The sequence below is a fragment of the Leptodactylus fuscus genome, chromosome 5, assembly GCF_031893055.1.
Source record: "Leptodactylus fuscus isolate aLepFus1 chromosome 5, aLepFus1.hap2, whole genome shotgun sequence".
Taxonomy (NCBI): domain Eukaryota; kingdom Metazoa; phylum Chordata; class Amphibia; order Anura; family Leptodactylidae; genus Leptodactylus; species Leptodactylus fuscus.
Window position 1 is genome coordinate 159,064,014 of NC_134269.1, and position 19,351 is coordinate 159,083,364.

Below are 19,351 nucleotides of genomic sequence, written 5' to 3' on the forward strand. Positions count from 1 at the left end.
CAACCAATGATTATACAGAGGAACCATGGACAGCTGGAGGGCTTCAGTGTGTGCTGGGGTAAGGAATGAAACCTTTTAGAACTTTACATGTTTATTACATGTGTGTATTCCTTATCAGAAGATCTATTTGGCTGAAATCCCCCCTCTTAATTCAAGTATCCCTACATAATAATGTAAAACGCTTTTCTCTTCCTACCATAAGGTTGCAAAATATTTTCCTAACAATGCACCCACGAAGACAATGATTTATAGGAGGTTACTTGTCTTCTCCGTGACATAAAATATTATTCCTAGACATTCTGGCCAACATAGAGACATTACAAATGTCATACAATATTGTCATTGAGGACAAGAACACATCCTCTATTCATTCTCATTGCCTCATGTTCCGCTTTAACTTGATTATATGTAGAAGATGCCATGTACAGAATTAATTAACACCATCCTGCAGCCATACTAGATGGAGCCCTTTGCTAATAAATATATATATACATTGGAAAAGTGCAAAAAGGGTAGCCTTCAATACTATCCTTACAGACCATAACAGTCCTTGCAGTCCTTATAGGAGTTTACACATTCTTGAAGAGTTTTTTATATTTATTTGCAATTTTTATTTATTAAAGTTGCCTTCAGAATTTTGTTATTTTTATTCAGAAGCAATCTCTACTTGAATATATAGGATTTGAAATGTGGTTTATTTGGCATATTTGACATCAAAGTCAATTTCTACCTTTTACAGTCATGTCACTGTTAGGACTATAGTTTTGTGCTGATATACTGTATACAGCGCTGCATGGCGATGGTGTGGGATTAGGAACTGAGCCTGCACCATTGGTGTCCGCCTTGTAGACATTCCTGCCTTCCTCTATATTAATGCTGTTGGGTTATATATTTAATTTGATGGACCTGTGTCTTTTTCAATGTTATTTACTACGTATGGCACTATTCAGATCTTGTTTTTTCATTCACTTATTGGAGGCAAAAACGGAAGCGAACAAATGGCCATCAGTTTACATACACATACATGTTTAAAAAACGTATCCCTTATTTTGGAGAGACACGAAAGTAAGGCATACTACTGCGTTGAGCCGATCTTGAGATTTCAGGATCAATTTTAAAATCCGATTTCCGATCATTTTCCAGCCAATCCCGATTGCGATCATGAAAAATCCGATCTTTCCCGATCCCGATCGCTCAACCCTAATTGTATATACAGGGGAGTTGAGCCGATCTTGAAATTTCAAAATCCGATTTCCGATCATTTTCCAGCCGATCCCGATCGTGAAATTTGCTTGATCAACGTTTGGGATCCGATCTTTCCCGATCGCTCAACCCTATATACGTTTTTGTGCCCTTCAAAAAAAAAAAAAGAGACAGCAACAGATCCATTCATTTAACATTGCTGTCTATGTAAATGCATCCGTCTGCATCTGATTTTTGCATACGCTTAAAAGATGTAAAAAACATTATCTAAATAGAGCCTACCTATAATAAATCTACATATAAATCTTGATTGTATTTGATTCAACTACGCGCTGCGGGGGACAGCATATGTACAGAAACCAGATGGTTTTAAGACTAATAAATACACTACTATGGAACAACATCTGTTTTTGGACTGTCCAGAAATTAACATCTACTATAAGAAGCTGTGGATTTGTGTTATCATTTTCACCAATTTCTGGCATAAGTTACAGTAAATCTGTCAGTCCATAGAAGTCCTTGCTCCAATGGCATAAACCCTCGATTTTCCATGAAAGACCCCACTTTTTTTAGCTACTTATAAAACGTGGCAGGAGGCTTAAAGAGGTGCAACGTGCGGCACAAACATGGTAAGAGTCAATATCTGTAACTTTTTAAAGTCACAAAGCTGATGTAAATTGCTTGATAAACATCCCCATATATACAGTAGAGTCATAGTATTGGATATTCTAAGTTATTCATTTCATTTTTAACCGCTAGTATGAGATGTTTTACTATGACCTTAACAGAGTTCCTGACCAGTGACAAGGACTTTTGCTCAGATCCCTATCAATTCCTATCAATAGCCAACTGACCAATTATCTAATATTTGACCCCTGCATTAACTTAGTTACAACTTGGGTGTTCAGTGTGACTCATAAAATGCCCCTTTATTCGGAAAAAGCAAATCAATATTTATTGGTCAAGAGACAACAAGATGTCCTTAGTTTTCACTGGGGGTCAGTGTTAAACCAGCTCCTGTCTGTGATTTATAACTAGGCAGGAAGACATCCAGTCTGTCTAGAGTCAGTCCAGTATCCAGTCAGACTCTGACAGAATGAGACTTATTGGGAAATTCAATTAGTTTAGATTTAGAGAGGGAGGCACGGGTCTATGTCTCATTTATAGTGGAGCTACTGGGCAGGCTGTTTTTAGAAACAGAAAAGAAAGCCCTCATTGTATTAAACTGAGATAGTGTTTAATAGTGGGATTCAGCATCATAAATAGTAACGAAAACTAAGTGGGTTTTGTTGTCAGATACATTATCATAATAGGAACATGTAATGTTTGCTACCTGGCAAAAGAAATATACTCACCTCTCCTGCACTCTGGCATGACTCCCTTCTGTTTTCGGCCCTTTTCAATAACATCATAGACATAGGTTATGCTGGCCTGACCCAGGCACGAAGACAGAGGTCACACTGGAGCCCAGGAGAGGTGAATAACACTGATTTTTAAGTTCACTCACCTCCCCTGGACCTCCAGTCATGATACTTTGGGGTATAAAAAGACCTCAGAGTATAATAATAGCAGTATTTGTTGGGATTCACTCAACAAATACTCCTGCCGTCGTCCCGCAGTCTTACTTAACAATCCCCTCTCCTGCTCACATCAGCCTCAGCTTCCCCTTCTTCCCTCCAGGGGGCCCTATCAATGTGCTATGGGACGCACAGGGCCCCCTGGAGGGCAGAAGGGTTAGCGGAGGCTGCAGTGAGTAGGAATGGGGTAGGTAAATAGGGCCCATGACCTGCTAGGGTTAAAAAAAAAAAAAAAAAACTGTGCTAGTCAGCATATAGGCAGAACCTATAGTTCTAGGGTTCCTGATATTATGCAGAACAGTATATAAGTTTATGTGGTAGTTTTATTATTTTACTATTCTCATGCTGAAGCTTCACATTGCGTAAATGCAGTATTTTTTTGTTACAGAAGGTAGAAGAATAAGAACTTCCTATATATTTCACATTCCTGGCTTTAGATCAAATAACCACAGCAAAATCCGCAACAAAAAATGCTGCTTCCGTTTTTGTGGTATTCTGTGTGTACTATTATTTTTGAATGCTGTGTGTATATGATGTGTATCTACAGAGGTTACTGGAACTCACTACATAACTGTGTTACTAACTAACTAAGGTGCCCAAACAATTGGTGTGCTAAGATTCAACATGCCTTCTATTTTTTGGGTGCACTCAGTAGTTGAGCAGAATTTAGTCTAAATGAAGAGACCATATTAGTGTTGGGTGAAAATTTCTTCCATAACATAAAATACTGCCATCCTCAGACAGCGGAGTTGTTATCAGGGCAGGGTACAGTTTAGCTAGGTGACAGGCTCCCCTCATCATGTTTTAACTGTTAATGTTAAAAATTGTTTTTCAAACACAGAATTTATAAATGTGCAACTTTTACAATTGTTTTAAAATTTAACCATTTTGGGAAACTATGACTGTATATATGTGTTCCTAAGGCTTGGTTCACTTCTGCGCATCAGTTTCTGTTCATGCAGAAAGGCGAATGGAATGACCATATGAAGACCGGGTGCAGATGTGAACCGAGCCTAACTAGTACAGGAGAAATTCTGGGTCTTTTTCTAACTAGTAATTTCTATGCCTCACTCTTGACATGCATGTAACCATACATGTAACTGCTATGTGTAGACACGCAATACCTAGCTGACATGCTGTCCATGCCTATTGCTGTGCCTTTCCTAGTCATCAACACCTATGTGTTTTCACGTTCCTTCATGTCCTGCTTTCTTCTCCCTTTTCTTATTGTAGTTTTTACAATTAGGATTAGATTATTCTTTTCTAACACTAATAATACTAATCAGAACAGTGAGGATTCATTATATCTAATAATTTATCACTGTTTCAATAATAATAATAATAATAATAATAATAATAATTACTACAATAAATACTAACAAAGGTGGTCATTTCTGCAAATGATGTGTTTGCTATATGGAATTTGGTATGAAAAACAGCAAATATTCCAAAAATAGCAGGAACACATTCACATCACAATATTTATCACATTTGCAATTTTGGTTAAACAAGGGATTGTAAGGCCTGGTTCACATCTACGTTCGGTATTCTGTTCAGGGAGTCCACTTGGCGAACTCCCGAATGGAAACCTATATGCATTAAAAAGTGGTTACCTAAGAAACCACACGGACTCCATAGATTATAATGGGGTCCATGTGGTTTCCGTTCGATTTCCGCACGAATCATGCGGAGAGAAAAGTGGTGCTTTCAGTACTTTTCTCTCCGCATGTAGTCTATGGGGTCCGTGTGGATTGTTAGCTAACCGCTTTTTAATGCGTATAGGTATCCATTTGAGGGGTCCCCAAGCGGACTCCCCAAAAGGAATACCGAACGCAGATGTGAACTGGGCCTAAGTTAATAGATGGGGGTCCATTACTGAGGATGCTCATCTGTTAGTTAGCATGGACAGTGGCTCCAAAAAGAGTCTCTTACTTTAGAAGGCCTGTCTTGCCCTGCATTATTACACAAAGAGACTATTTCAATGGAAACTGTAATATTCAAAGGGTTTTTATGGGAACAGGATATTGGTCACCCATCTTTAAAGGGGTAGTCCAGGATTTCTTTTCTTGATATCTGATCAGTGAAGGAGGGGGGCACAGCCGGCCCCTGCATGGTTAAGCCGTTCAGGGTTGCTTGGTTGCTTCTGGTGCCCGTGGGAGGGCACCAGTACTGAAACTTTTATCCCATTAATGTCAGTGTAAGCAAAGATGCAGTATTGGATCCAGCACTGATTTTGAATGGAAAAATGTATAAAACATTTGCTGCAGAGTTAAAAGTTAGGCAGGTAAAAGAGGAGTATTCTGTACGAATTAATAAACATGCTCAGTGGATAGGCATACAGCACCATCTAGTGGTGCTAATTGAAATAAAATGTATCCTTACTGTGGTCTGATCTGTGTCTACTGTATATATAGATTTTATATATATATATATATATATATATATATATATATATATATATATATACACACACAGATAGATAGATTATATATATATATATATATATATATATATATATATATATATAGCGCACATCTATATACAGGAAAAATTACAATTTTTTTTACTAATATTTTAATGGAAGCTCAGAGGTAGGAAAAAAAAAATCACAGGCAAAAAAAAAAAAAAAAAAAAAAAAAGACTAATTGGGATATTCGGTTCGGACCCGGGTTGTGTCAAATCAGTTCACCAATCTCTATTCACAACATGGCAAGAAAAGAATGCAGTGGATACTATGAATATATATATATATATATATATATATATATATAATTTCTGCAATTATATTTGATTGCACATAGGTGGAAGCTTGTCTGATAAGTAAATTTAAATTTTCTGTATCAAAATATTTCCTGAATCAGGTTATATGTGCTGCTTTAGCTGCTGCTCAATTTTTAATTCTGCTTAAATGTGTTATGTATATGTGTATACCAATATGCATATGATATGTTGCTGCACATTATTTCATTGCATATATGTTTGTATTGGAGGCTTTATTATGATTTGTAATTGATCTGACACATCTGCTTTATCTTTCTCATTCTTACCTGTCCTGCATTGTGTGTCTATATCCTTCCCCATCCTGTAATTGATTTTAGGTTCCAGCCCTGCTTTTTTGCTTTACGACAGCTTGTCCTCTACAGCATCTGTGCTGCGTCAGGAACATGTGATTCCAAGTGAGTGATCTAAAGGGTACATCAGCGTTGCATATTCTGTAAGACGGCTTCTTGTCACTATTCCATTTTTGTTGGCTGTAATGGTTTCATGATATAGTATGAAGTATCACGTGCTCCGACACCCCAAGATATGCAGTGGTTTGAAAAAGAAATTTCCCCTTACAAATTTCTTTAGTTTTTTTTCACATTTGTCACACTTAAATTTTCAGATTATCATTCAAATTTGAATAGCAGATAAAAATAACATGAGAAAGTACAAAACAGTAAAAAGCTATCCCAAACAACCTGGCCCTATGTGATAAAAAATAATCCCCCCCCCCCCCCGAATGAATTGGGATTAACCATATTATTTAGAAAGCTGAGTTCTATTTCCCAAGCCAGACCTAAGCCTGATGACTCCCAGACCTGTAAATTCAAGAAATGCACTAAAAAGAACCTGTCTGACAACATGAAGTAGGCTAAAAGATATCAAAAAGCAGCACATTATGCCCCAATCTGAGGAAACTGAAGAACATTGACATTGACATCTATCAGTCTGTTACTGTTAAAGGTTACAAGGCTATTTTTAAGGCTTTGGGAATCCAGTGAACCACAGTGAGAGCTATTATCCACAAAAGGAGAAAACATAAAACAGTGGTGAACCCTCTTGCCAACCAGAATTACTCCAAGAGCACATCAAAAACTCATCCAGGAGCTCACAAAACCCAGAAAGACATCTAAATGATGATTTATGATTCAGATAGCTTTTTCCATTAAAAAAAATAAATAATCATTGAAAAGCTGCATTTTTAATCTTTCAGGTTATCTTGCTAACTAGTATACTTGTAAACCTTTGTAGCCTTCTAGCCCCCCTCCCTAATGTATATAAAAATTTCATGAAACTGTGTTGTGTGCATGTCTATGGTTGCTGGTTTGGAAAGTGACCGTGCATCTATGTATCAGAAGCCATCAAGTTTGCTCAAACAAAGCTAGAATTGAAATTAAAGATGCACCAAGGCTTGCAAAATTAACCTTTTACAATACAAGGGTTCCTTGACATAGTAAATCTACTTACGTGTAGTTTCTCCAGTGGTGCAATCGGTTAGCGCGCGGTACTTTTATGAGAAAATCTACTTACGTGTCCTGCACTGGTAAGTGGCAGCCTGCATTCTGTCCCCAAATCCCCTTCCTGCTGCTAGCAACATAGAGCCAAGGGTTGTAAAGTGTAAGAAATGAAATGCCATAACCTTCTGAAACATATCATTATTAATACACTATTATGCACAGTAATAAACTCTACTCATATATTAAATCATCTCATTTTGTGATTGTTCTTTGCTTTCATTTTAGTCCCATGGTTTCCAAGAACCATTCAAGACCTTGACAAGTTTGCAAATCAAATTTTGAGCTATGGAGCAGAACTTGATGCAGATCATCCCGTAAGCATGTATTTTTATTAGTTTATTACATTCATTCCTTTTGCTCTATTTTCTTGTCTCAATGTGAATACTATTAACATGTTCCTTACATCCACATAATAGTATGACATACTGATTGCAGGCACTAAGGCCCATGGCGCCTAGCTGAAGGCTGACCGAGACACCATTTTCCTGATGATACACGGGCACTGTCATTTTGGGTAGGCTTGTCAGTCCCCAGAACAAGATCCAGGACCAGCAACCCATCGCCATGACAGCCGGGAGCCTATTGAAGGCTCCCAGGCTTGTCTGGCATTCAGTTCTATTGCAGGCTGCTCTATGCAGCAGTGCAAAGGGGGCCTAATAAATACAGTAAAAAAAAAAAAGAATTAAAAAGTCAAATCAATACCCTTTACCTGGAACAAATATAAAGTAAAAAAATTATGTGAAACACATACATCTGGTCTACAGTTTGATAGGAAATAGGGGCTAATGTGCCTGACTTAGTATCCACTCCTGACTAATCCTAATACCTAAAAAAAAAAAGGGGGAAATGCATACAGTAGAGCTGTAGTGGATGACTGTACATGAATGTGTCACGTCCACTTATTTGTTACTAATAGTGGGAGTTGACCTGTTGAGAGATCTCCCTATGGCTAAGGCCCCACGCTAGAGTGCTGCGGGGAAAAAACGTGGTGGGAACACATCGCGGTTCTTCCCGCAGCGCTTTGATCAAAAAGTTCACAAAGTTTTCCTTCGTGGACTTTGTTACCATTATATCTATGGGGAAGCCGCGGAGTTTCCGTAAATATAATTGACATGCTGTTATTTCCAAAACTGCGGCAGCTTTGGAAATTGCAGCATGTCGGCGCTGCAGTTTGAAATGTAAAGCGGCCATGAGATTTGCATGAAACTCATCCATTTTGCAGATACTGTAAAACGCTGCGATTTTCCCTGCGGCGTTTCCACTGCAGGCAAATCACAGCATTTCCAGCCAGTAGGGCCCCGGCCTATTAGGGAATTATCATCTGTTCTTTGTGGCCATTTTTTGAAAGAGTGAGCTATGTATACTGCTCTGGTTATCCAGGAGTAGTATGGGAATATCTTATTCACTCTGGCCAGTACGACATATTTTTTAGGGTAGTTGGTCAGGAGTTGCAGTCAGTTTTTTTTATCAGGGGACAGTGAATTAGTTGGTGGTTTCTGTTCCACCTATCAACACTTATCCCTTAGTAGATATGCATGTTGATGAGCATCCTTGATCTCTACTAATTTTGAGACGTCTCTTGATATTTTAGCTATTATTATTTATTAAAAGTTAAGTTTTATACTTCTTTATATACCATGATACTGTGAACTATCATTGAAACACAGCACATTCTATTTATGGGTATGTAATACCTTCTTTGCAAAATCAGAAGGCTAAAATTTATTCTGCAATTCATGGATGAAAAAAAATCAAACAATATGTACAATATAGTTATAGAATATACAATATATATGTATAAACTATATGTACAACATAGAATATAGAACTGAAAGCCCAAAGCAAGACGCTATGTACGCACCTGCCCCAGTACTTTACATTTACATTCATATGTGGCAGCGCTCTCATCTGCTGTTACTGCTATAGTCTAGACTCAGGTGTGCTTTATACAATATACTCATTGCTTAGGAAAGTCTACATGTACAATACAGGGCACATTCAATGCTGAAAATGCTTCTATTACTATAAATGATTAGGTGTAATTATAGATAATTGGTCACTTGTGCTCTGGAATAATTCAATATGCATAAGGCATTGTATGCCCCGATTCATGATGTTCTCAGTAATATTTTCAAAAGAGAAATAAAAGAGAGGCAGAAATAAACATTATTATACCCTTGTGTCATTTCCTCCTTGTGACAAAGCACTTGTCCCTTTAAAATTCATTGACATAAGCCGTGAATTAAGCCTTCATCCTGCTGTATATTAATAGAGCTTCATATTATTATAGGGATTGAGAATCATCTATTTTCTTCCTGTAATGTTTCCAATATACTTTCTCAGATGAATCCTTAGCATGTATAAGTACTATAGAGTTAAAGGGGTTGTGCCAACAACAGGATAGGTCATAACTTCCTAAATGTTGGGGATCCTAAAGCTGGAAACCCTAGTGAGCTTAAAGGGGTTGTCCTATGAAAAGCATCCTATCTATACTGCTAGTTTATGTGGATTTTAGACTTTTCCTAAATACATTGCTTTATACAACTGCTTTGTTTGGCCGCTATTTTAATTTATTCACTTCATTGTTGACACTCCGTTTCTATGGCCGCTGTGCTTATCTGCTCATTTCCCAAGTGAGGTGCTGCCTGCTCTCGGGGAGAAGGAGGGGCTGACAAGCAATGGAGCTCCTCAGATAGGGGAGAGGGGAGGTGAGAGCTCTGGGATTACTGTGCTGTCTATCTTCAGCTTTTCCACTTATCAGCCGGTTTAATTGAATTTGGCTGATAAGGGCTGAGTTAAGGAGTCCGTTACCTCTGTATGTAATGCAAGCTGACTCAAATCCAACTCTGCTACATCAGTTTCCACATTAGCTTCATGCTGTGGTAATGCATAGCAGATAGCAGAGCAAGTGAAACCCCGCCCACCAATGTACCGAGAAATCCAGGAAGTGAAGAGAGCACAGAGCCTTCAGGCTGCAGAACAAGAGTTATGGGAATACCCCTTTCTGTCTGGAGTGGAGCAGCAAGCTGCACATGTGCATTGACGTTCAATTCTTTTTCTATGGGATTTCAAGAGATTGACGATTACAGCAGATATTGCACTATGCAGTGACATCACTGCAAAGTGATAAGGCACAAAGAATTGTCTCAGTATTGGAATAAAACACATACTAATGTTGTAGTACACAGATAATGTACACAGTGATGTCACAGTACAGGGATAATGCAGACAGTGATATCACAGCATGACGATAACTCAGTTTTTGTATAGTGACATCATAGTACAAATATAACACACACATGTTTCATTACAATGTTAATGTACATAGTGATGTCACAGTCTTAAAGAGAATGTGTCATGTCCTCATCAATGTTCAGTATTATATATCACTAGAAAACAGTGTGCTGATGGCTTTCCTGGTATATGCCTGGAGATATCGGTGACATTATTTCAGCACTGATATTTCCCCACTGTCAAAACGGCGGCCCTACGCGCCTTAGCGTAATTGTTCTTGAAAACGATGACGCTAGGCTATAAGGCCTGCCCTTCTGACAGTAGACATCAGTGCACATACCAGGAAAGCAGACAGTGCGCTGAAATTATCGCACTGTCGGCTTTCTAGCAGTAAATAATACCAGACATCGATGAGGACATGAAAGGCCCTCTCTAAGATAATATGATGTTAGTAAATCGCAATGTCTATAGACAGTATTTAGGTGGTTGCTACCTTATAGCATGTTTGTGGTGAGTGGTGTTTTACTGATATAATTTGCAAGGATTTTCTGGGCATAGTGTATTCTGTAAAAAAAAAAAAAGAAAAATAATTGGAACATGCTGCACTATGAAAAACACATCAAGAAGCCGCAAAAACTTAAGAAGAATGAGAAAAGCCACTAAAATGCTTGTAAAAATAATGTCTCTAAAATGCTTAGCTCACAAAGTATTTTATATATGTGTTTTAAAAAGCTGAAAAAAGCATATATATCAGGAAGACCTGCAACAATGGTGCCCCGTGTGCCTGCATATACTAGTGAATTGTTGTTTATCTGGATGATAAATCTGGAGCCATGTTAGACTGTCTAGACTAATTTTACACCACCTATGAGATGGATTCGTTTTAACAAAAAACAGCATTTGTGGCACACAATGTTGCATCTCAAGCCACAACCTCTTTCCTAACAAGCTCTGCCCCTTTTCAGCAAGCCCTGCCCATATGTCAAGAAAGGCACAGAAACTGTCAAAGTGCCAAAAGATGGAGTATGTGCATGTTGGACAATCTTTTGATGCCAGCTGGGCCAGGATTCAGGCACATTTTCAATAATAAATCTTCCCAATTGTATATAAAATTGTTAAAGTGTCAAAAATAAAATTGATGTTTTTTCCTTTTAGGGGTTCACTGATCCTGTTTATCGGGCCAGACGTAAAGAGTTTGCAGACATTGCATTTAACTACAAACAGTGAGTCTTCTTTGTCTTTGCCCATTCTGGAAATAGGACCCCATAGCAAAGAATAAAATGCTCCCCACCTCTTGGATTCTGCTACATGATATGTTGGGGTCCATCCAGACTGGTTCCCCATCTTTTAGAGGGCCCCAAAATCTGCATGGTCTCTCTTTATGGCACAGTGTATACAACCTTGCTATTTCAGTTGAATTGGGGAATCTATATATATATATATATATATATATATATATATATATATATATATATATATATTTACATGTAAATCTGCTTACAAACAATATGAATGCAGCTTTACAATATGAAAAACATGTGGACCTTAAACAAATTTTTCTACTACAGACATCCTTATAGCATAAGGGTATGCTGAAGTATGGCAGATATGTTCCAGGAAATTGCATAATCCATTGAACATCTGAATGGGATTGTTTTTGTAGCACGTGCATCAATGGTCATTGACTCCATTCAAATGGATGGTTCGCTATTCTGTATCCAAAGTCTACAAAATACATGAACATGAATGTATATAACCTAATTGTTCATCTATAGCTATATTTGCTATCCAGTATACTAATATAAAACCTTGGTTAACTTCCTTACATCTTCCTTATCATTTTTGTTATTTTCACTGTTCATAATAAGCAGTGCATATAATACTGCCCACAAAGGGGCTTCTGCAGCTGTCGGCAGATCTTCATTTTCCTATTGCCTTATAGTTACTTCAATGACTCTCATTGGTATCACTAAAGATTCGGGGAGGTAAGAACCACCCCTTGGAACATCCATATCAAATCTTATTAAGGCAATAAAGTCCCATAGTACATATGTTGTATTGGACCCCAGAAGTTTCATGCTTCATGTCTGGCAGCCCAGGAGTTTATACTATATCCTGTTAGATTGTCTGATTCTCATTCATCAAATGGCCACAATTCTTTATATAGGGATTAGACAAGTGACTCCAGAGCACAGCCTAAAATTGAGTGAGCAAATTTTTTGTGAATTTGGTTTGCTATCACCATTAGAATAGCAAAATCTCGTGTTTAGAGCAACTTTGGATGAGGCCTGGTCACTGGTGCGAGAAAAGACTGGACCAGTATTTCAAAAACTCCCAACTTAGGCTGAGGCCCCACATTGCAGAAACACAGATTTTTTTGTTGCAGATTTTGTTGCGGTTTTTTGATCCCAAAGCCAAGAGTGGCTACAAAGGGAATGGGATATATATAGGAAGCTCTCATATTTCTATCTTCTGCTCAATGCACTCCTGACTTTGGCTCAAAAAACCGCAACAAAATCTGCAACAGAAAAAGCTGCATTTCCGCAATGTGGGTCCTCAGCCTTAATGGGATTTTTCTCATCAGTATTGAGAGTATACCATATGATTGAATGTGAGATTGAGACAAAACACCCAGCAAAAGAGAATCCTGTGGTGAAAAACAATTTATCGACAAAAGGGGTTAAATAAGGATGTCAAGAATCCTTTGGTCAAACAGGTTGTGTACATAGAAGCAAACTGTAGTTGATGTCCCAATGTCTGTCACACAACTTGATGGGGGATTGCAATAGATGAACAGTTCAAGGTCTGTTCCTATCTAAGCCTAGATTCACATGACCGAGTTCCTCTCCCTGCACCCTGTTCAGGCAGGGAAGTCAGATTGAATTTTATGGGTGAGACTTGGCCATGTGAATCTAGGTTGAGAGAAATAAGAAAAAAATCATGACTCCAGTGGGACTAAAGAATAAAAAGACTGGATCCTTGAGCAGTGGAAAAGCATTACCTGGTCAGAAGATTACAGATTTCTTTTCACCAATGGGAGGGTCAGAATTTGGCACAAGCAGCAAAAAGCGGTGAAGCCTAGCTGTAAGGTGTCGACAATTCAGGCTGGAGGAAATGGAGTAATGGTGAAATGTTATCTTGGCATACCCTGGGTGTGATACTTGTGGATGATACCTACCATGAAACATTGCTGTCTAGGTTTAATGTGCCACAAAATGGGTGTCTCAGATAAACTTACCATCAGTATGAAAATACCAAACAGGTATATTATGTAGTTTATGAGTAGAAGCAGCAGAATGAGACACCATTTATGGACTGAAAATACTACATAGAGACATGTACTATAACTAATAGGTCTGCCAACTGCAGCTTGCTGGTGGTTTCCAATTAGAAAATGGAAGTTTTTTCCCACTATGTGTATTCAGCAGAATGACGTAACTGCCCCTTTGTTTCCTTTCTAGTGGTCAACCTATCCCACGTGTTACATACACCGAGGAGGAAAAAAAGACTTGGGGAACGGTGTTCAGAGAGCTGAAAACTCTGTACCCCACACATGCCTGCTATGAACACAACCACGTGTTTCCGCTTCTTGAAAAATATTGTGGATATAATGAAAATAATATACCTCAGCTTGAAGACGTCTCCAATTTTCTTCAAAGTATGGACTAAGAGGTCTTAGACATTGTAAAATTGTGGGGTAATACAGGACTTGTTTATGTGCCCCTAGTGTAGGTGGAAGTATTGTATGTAAATATACATTCTGTACCAGGTCTTATTAAGAATTGTTCAATTTTGCTGATCCAATCTGAATATGGGAGGATTCTGTCCGTCTTTGTGTTAGTGTACCTAGAAATCTAGGTACTACAACTCCCAACATGCTCCATTCACTTGCATGGGAGTTGTAAAACTACAATTCCCAGCATGCATACTTGCTCGGCTGTTCTTACAACAGCTGGAGAGCCGAAGATTGCCTACCCCTGTCATAGTGAATTCCCTTAGAAAGTGTCTTATGAACTAGAATTGTATTCTGAATTTCTAGTTTTTAACTCATAACCTTTTAATATAAATAGTCATGTCCAAGTTACACATCCATATTAATATCACTTCTGTATCTTCCATAAAGCTTGTACTGGTTTCCGCTTGCGCCCTGTTGCTGGTTTGCTGTCATCACGAGATTTCCTGGCTGGCTTGGCATTCAGAGTATTTCACTCAACTCAGTATATTCGCCATTGGTCAAAACCAATGTATACACCTGAGCCGTGAGTACATTGCCCTTCGTCTTCTAGTTCTGTAGCTGTTATTGTGTCTTAAAGGAAAAGTCCAGGCAATCTTTACTTTTTACTTCTTACTAGACATAATACATGTTTAGGCAGGACCCAAAAGGAAAACTACCCTGTCTGAGTCCTTAGCACAACCGTCCTTAATACCTTTGCGTTCCATTCTAAAGTCCTGGCAGCACTTCTATCAATATCTTAGCACAAGTATGATGTCAGAGCAGGTTCTTCTTCCTGGATGAAGACATAGTCATTATTCCTATCAGCACTATATTTATTCCAAATGCTTCATAGTTGTAGGGAGTCCACCACTAGGTAACTTGATATCAAACCAGCCACAGTGCATTGTAGGGGACATTACACTGTGCACCATCACACCTTTAGATAGTCCAATAAGTGCACCATTTACTTGAAGAAGGGTATTCTTCTAAATATACAAATGAAGCTCAAGTGCAATTGGGCATGCTATAGTCTCAGGTTATCCAACCTAAACACAGAAGTCTTGGAGATTCTGGCCCGACACATTGCACTTGAGTTGCATTTTCTTATTTAGAGAAACTGCTTTTTTTTTTTTTTCAGGAAATGGCACATCTATAGGACATAACCAATGCACAATGGTTTGATTTCAAGTTACCTGATGACTGTCTCCCTTTAAAGATGCATACCAGTCCTGTAATAATCAGATGTGAGATTAGAAAATGGGGGGAGGGACAGCACTGACCTTTGTGTGTTGCTGAGAACGCTATAACTTGAGGAATAGAAGTGCAGTGTAAGAAACCTGCCATAAACATTGGTCTGTTTTTGCTCTACAGTGATATTTGCCATGAGCTTCTAGGACATGCGCCCCTCTTTGCTGATCCAAGTTTTGCCCAGTTTTCACAAGTAAGAAATTATTTAGACACAGAAATTTTCTCTTAAGACACCGCTAAGAAGACTTTATCTAGCCCAGATTTTAGTCCCAACATGTAATATGCATATACTACTCCTCTAGGAGACCAATATATACAATTTTAAGTGGTCAACCCATAGTGGGTTTCACTGTACATAGAGTACAATAGAGAACTGTACATGATTCAGAATAAGCTAATATTGAACATGTTTTCAGGAGATCGGATTGGCATCGCTTGGGGCACCAGATGAATACATTGAAATGCTGGCTACGGTAAAACACTTTTCTCTTCTTATAACATTTACGTACTACTTGTATCTGTAGTCTCACAGTTTCTATCTCAGTATACAAACACCATTTACAGTCTTGTCTCTACACATATTCCTTCATCATTTCTGACTTTCTGCTGTTTTACACATTTCTTGCTACTTTTAAAAAGGTGCAAGGTCCAGTGGCTGGAGGCAGAAGCTCCTACAGACTGGCTCATGGACAGCCAAAGACTAGATATTAGAGAGGCGTGTACCCTCGACTAGTTTTCCAGACCACTGTTGACTATATATATATATATATATCCGTGTGGTTGACTCCTAACCGTGCATGGACTTTCCTATATGTCATTGAAAGGTTATGCTGCCACTATGGGACATAATACTGTGTGAAGGGGTCACTATGGGACTTTATTCTGTGTAGAGGCCACTTTGAGATATTATAGATTGTGTAAATGGGGCATTATACTGTGCAGGGGCTAGGAAAGTGGGCGCCATGTTGTGAAGGAGGGGCAGCAAAGGCAAAAGTTTGCTATGAGGAACAGTCTTTGCTGGCCAAGGTATTTGCAGTTACTGTCAACAGGATAGAGGATGATGTTAGGGCGAAAACTAATGAAATGCTTTCTCTTCTTGTCATAAGGTGTATTGGTTTACTGCTGAATTTGGACTTTGCAAACAAGGTGATAAAATAAAGGCCTATGGGGCAGGGCTGCTTTCATCCTTTGGAGAATTACAGGTTTGAATAAGATTTGTATTTTTTATTTTATTGTTAATTTTTTAACTTTATAATGAATGTTCAATAATAATCCACAGAATTCTAAGTCTGATAACCAAAATTTACAAAGCGTAACAATGGCCATCAAAAACTAACAGACACAGACACTGACACTAACTGACACTAACAGACACTAACAGACACAGACACTGTTACAATGGACCTTCAAAATAACAGTCATGTGAATAGTCCTTACCTACTATGTCCAATTTATTCATTTGTGTGTTGAAATTCCAAAATAAACTGCAGTACTATGTAAGTGAATAGGGTTTTAAAAAGTCCCACAAACCTCATTCACTTATAGCATTTAAAAGATTGCTGTAGATTGTATACATGGTGTTGGTTTTAAGATCTGCAGATTTCTCTACTCGTTCTGTAAATATCTTGTCTATTCTCCAGGGATTTCATTCATTGCAGTGCAAATTCATTGCTATTTATTTTTATTTGCAGTATTGTCTGACAGACAAACCAGAGCTAAAGCCATTTGAGCCTGAGAAGACGTCTCTGCAGAAATACCCAATAACTGAGTTTCAGCCGGTTTATTTTATTGCTGAAAGTTTTGAAGATGCAAAAGAAAAAGTCAGGTGGGACTAGTAACAGGATATTAGGATGTATATACAATACTGTCTGAGAACAATTACTGTATATTTAAAGAAAATCATCTGATACCTCTATTTCCATATATTTTATGAATGTATTCTAAAATTTCACCCACCACTTTACTCTCATGTTCGCCTTTTGTATCCAGATGTGACATTCTGTAACGAAATCCATAGAACTCCATAACCGTGGTTAATATTGCCAAACTGAAGATGATACACAATACATTTTAAATAACCAGTATGAGTTGTGCATCTTTAACACACACATATATATATATATATATATATATATATATATATATATATATATATATATTCCCCATAATCCAGACAGCAGGACACTGGAAAGTCACATCAGTCAAAAAAATTGGAGTTGTGTGTGGTGCATGGTCATCACTCCATTCAGAAGAGTAGACAGTGGGTCTCTGTTCTCCTGATCAGTGGGGTTCTGAACAGTTGGACCATCAGTGATCTGTTAGTTATTCATTATACAATGGATAGGAAGGATAAGGCTATGTTCACATCTGCATCGAGTCTCCGTAGGAGACTTTGTTGCAAATTCCGCTGAAAACTAGCAAAGATTAAATTCATGCATGGAGGATAGTCTATGTGGTCTGCGGGTGACCGCTGTTTTAGTGGATGGGCTGTCCGTTGTTTGGATTGCTATGAAAATATGGGAAAACCCATAGGCATGAAAACTAGTGATATAAATGTGTGTTCTATCAGCATTTTTGATGCTCCCCCATTTTTAGAATGTTGTGGACCATCTGTTCAATACTTATGTATAATAATAATGTTCTGACTATTTACAGGAAATTTGCTGCCACAATTCCACGTCCTTTCTCTGTGCGTTACAATCCATACACTCAAAGCATTGAGGTGTTAGATAATGTACAGCAGTTGAAGAATCTAGCCGACTGCATTAACAGTAAGTAGCCATTTACTATATTATAACTCTAAGGCAGATTTACTGTATCCAGGGGTGTAACTTGAGGGGGTGTGAAGGATACAATCGCACCCGGGCCCAGGAGCATTAGGAGGCCCATAAGCACTGGCTTAACTTAAATGGTTCACAGTGGTCTCATCTGGCACTGGGCCCATAAGCCTAAAGGTCTATAGGTCATCCTCACCACACAAAGGCTGATTAAACCTCTGATCACCTTTCTGAATCCCTCTGAAAGGGATTGGAAATTTATTACCCCATTATAGTCAAAGGGATATGCTCAGCTCCATGTGTAACCGCTGTTTTAGTGGCCCGTCTCTGCATTATATTCCCTCGACAGACCACAACAAGGTAGAGGCGGTGCTATTCTGAACCTAGTGATCAGTGTAAAAAATCCACAGTGCTACTAACAAAAAGTAATGTAGATGCCCCTTATTCAAACAATGCCTCGGCTCCATGCAGTTCTCTTTTTATATGGTGTTATATTTTTTATACATATTTATACTGTTTCATTTGCAGGTGAAATTGGGATCCTTTGCTGTGCTCTTCAGAAGCTGGAGTGAAGATATTCCTCACTTGTCCTTTCCATACATTGAATATTCTGAAGACATTATATCAGTGAAGAAATATAACATTCTAAGATATCATTTAACAACAGAATACTGTATGACGATGTTGAAATTGCTATATATAGATGATACAATGTAGTGTTATACTGTATATCTAAGGTCAGAGAATATCAGGAGGAATTTGGCAGGAACGTTAATAACATTTGTCATAGTATTATTTCCTCTCAATCGAAAAACATATTTTCGTGAATTTGTCAAGAGATTGTACTTTTGCATTTAACATTTAAAAATATACATTATATGCAATAGAAATATTACTTTGTATTAATTAGATAAATCTCTTCATTACATGCAGAGTAGCATAGTGCAGTACAATATTTCTGGAGAGTCAGAAACTCAAGATACATCATTGGTGACGGTTAGGGTTGAGCGATCGGGATCAGAAAAGATCGGATTCTGATCGGCGATCGAGTAAATTTCACGATCGCGATCGGAATTCCGACCTGATATTTTCCAGTGGGATCGAGATCGGAAGTTATCTCAAGATCGGCTCAACCCTAAAAGTGACTTTTCCCATAGAAAAGCATTGACTAGGGTTGAAGATCGGGATCGAAAAAGATCGGATTCCGATCGGCGATCAAGCAAATTTCATGATCGAGATTGGGATCGAGTTCGGCTGGAAAATGATCGGAAATCAAATTTTAAAATCGATCTTGAAATCTCAAGATCGGCTCAACCC

At 38.2% G+C, this 19,351-nt stretch overlaps 1 protein-coding gene across 1 annotated transcript in view; it reads left to right on the top strand.

Moving 5' to 3' along the window:
- The window catches only part of PAH (phenylalanine hydroxylase), a 30,351-nt gene extending 11,745 nt beyond the window's left edge, over positions 1–18,606 (top strand). Inside the window, exons 4-13 of the mRNA XM_075274562.1 lie at positions 7,286–7,374; positions 11,450–11,517; positions 13,756–13,952; positions 14,418–14,553; positions 15,381–15,450; positions 15,674–15,730; positions 16,364–16,459; positions 16,949–17,082; positions 17,913–18,028; positions 18,563–18,606. Of these exons, the coding sequence (XP_075130663.1) occupies positions 7,286–7,374; positions 11,450–11,517; positions 13,756–13,952; positions 14,418–14,553; positions 15,381–15,450; positions 15,674–15,730; positions 16,364–16,459; positions 16,949–17,082; positions 17,913–18,028; positions 18,563–18,606 (1,007 nt within the window). The remainder of the gene's footprint in view (positions 1–7,285; positions 7,375–11,449; positions 11,518–13,755; positions 13,953–14,417; positions 14,554–15,380; positions 15,451–15,673; positions 15,731–16,363; positions 16,460–16,948; positions 17,083–17,912; positions 18,029–18,562) is intronic.
- The last annotated feature ends 745 nt before the right edge of the window (positions 18,607–19,351 follow it).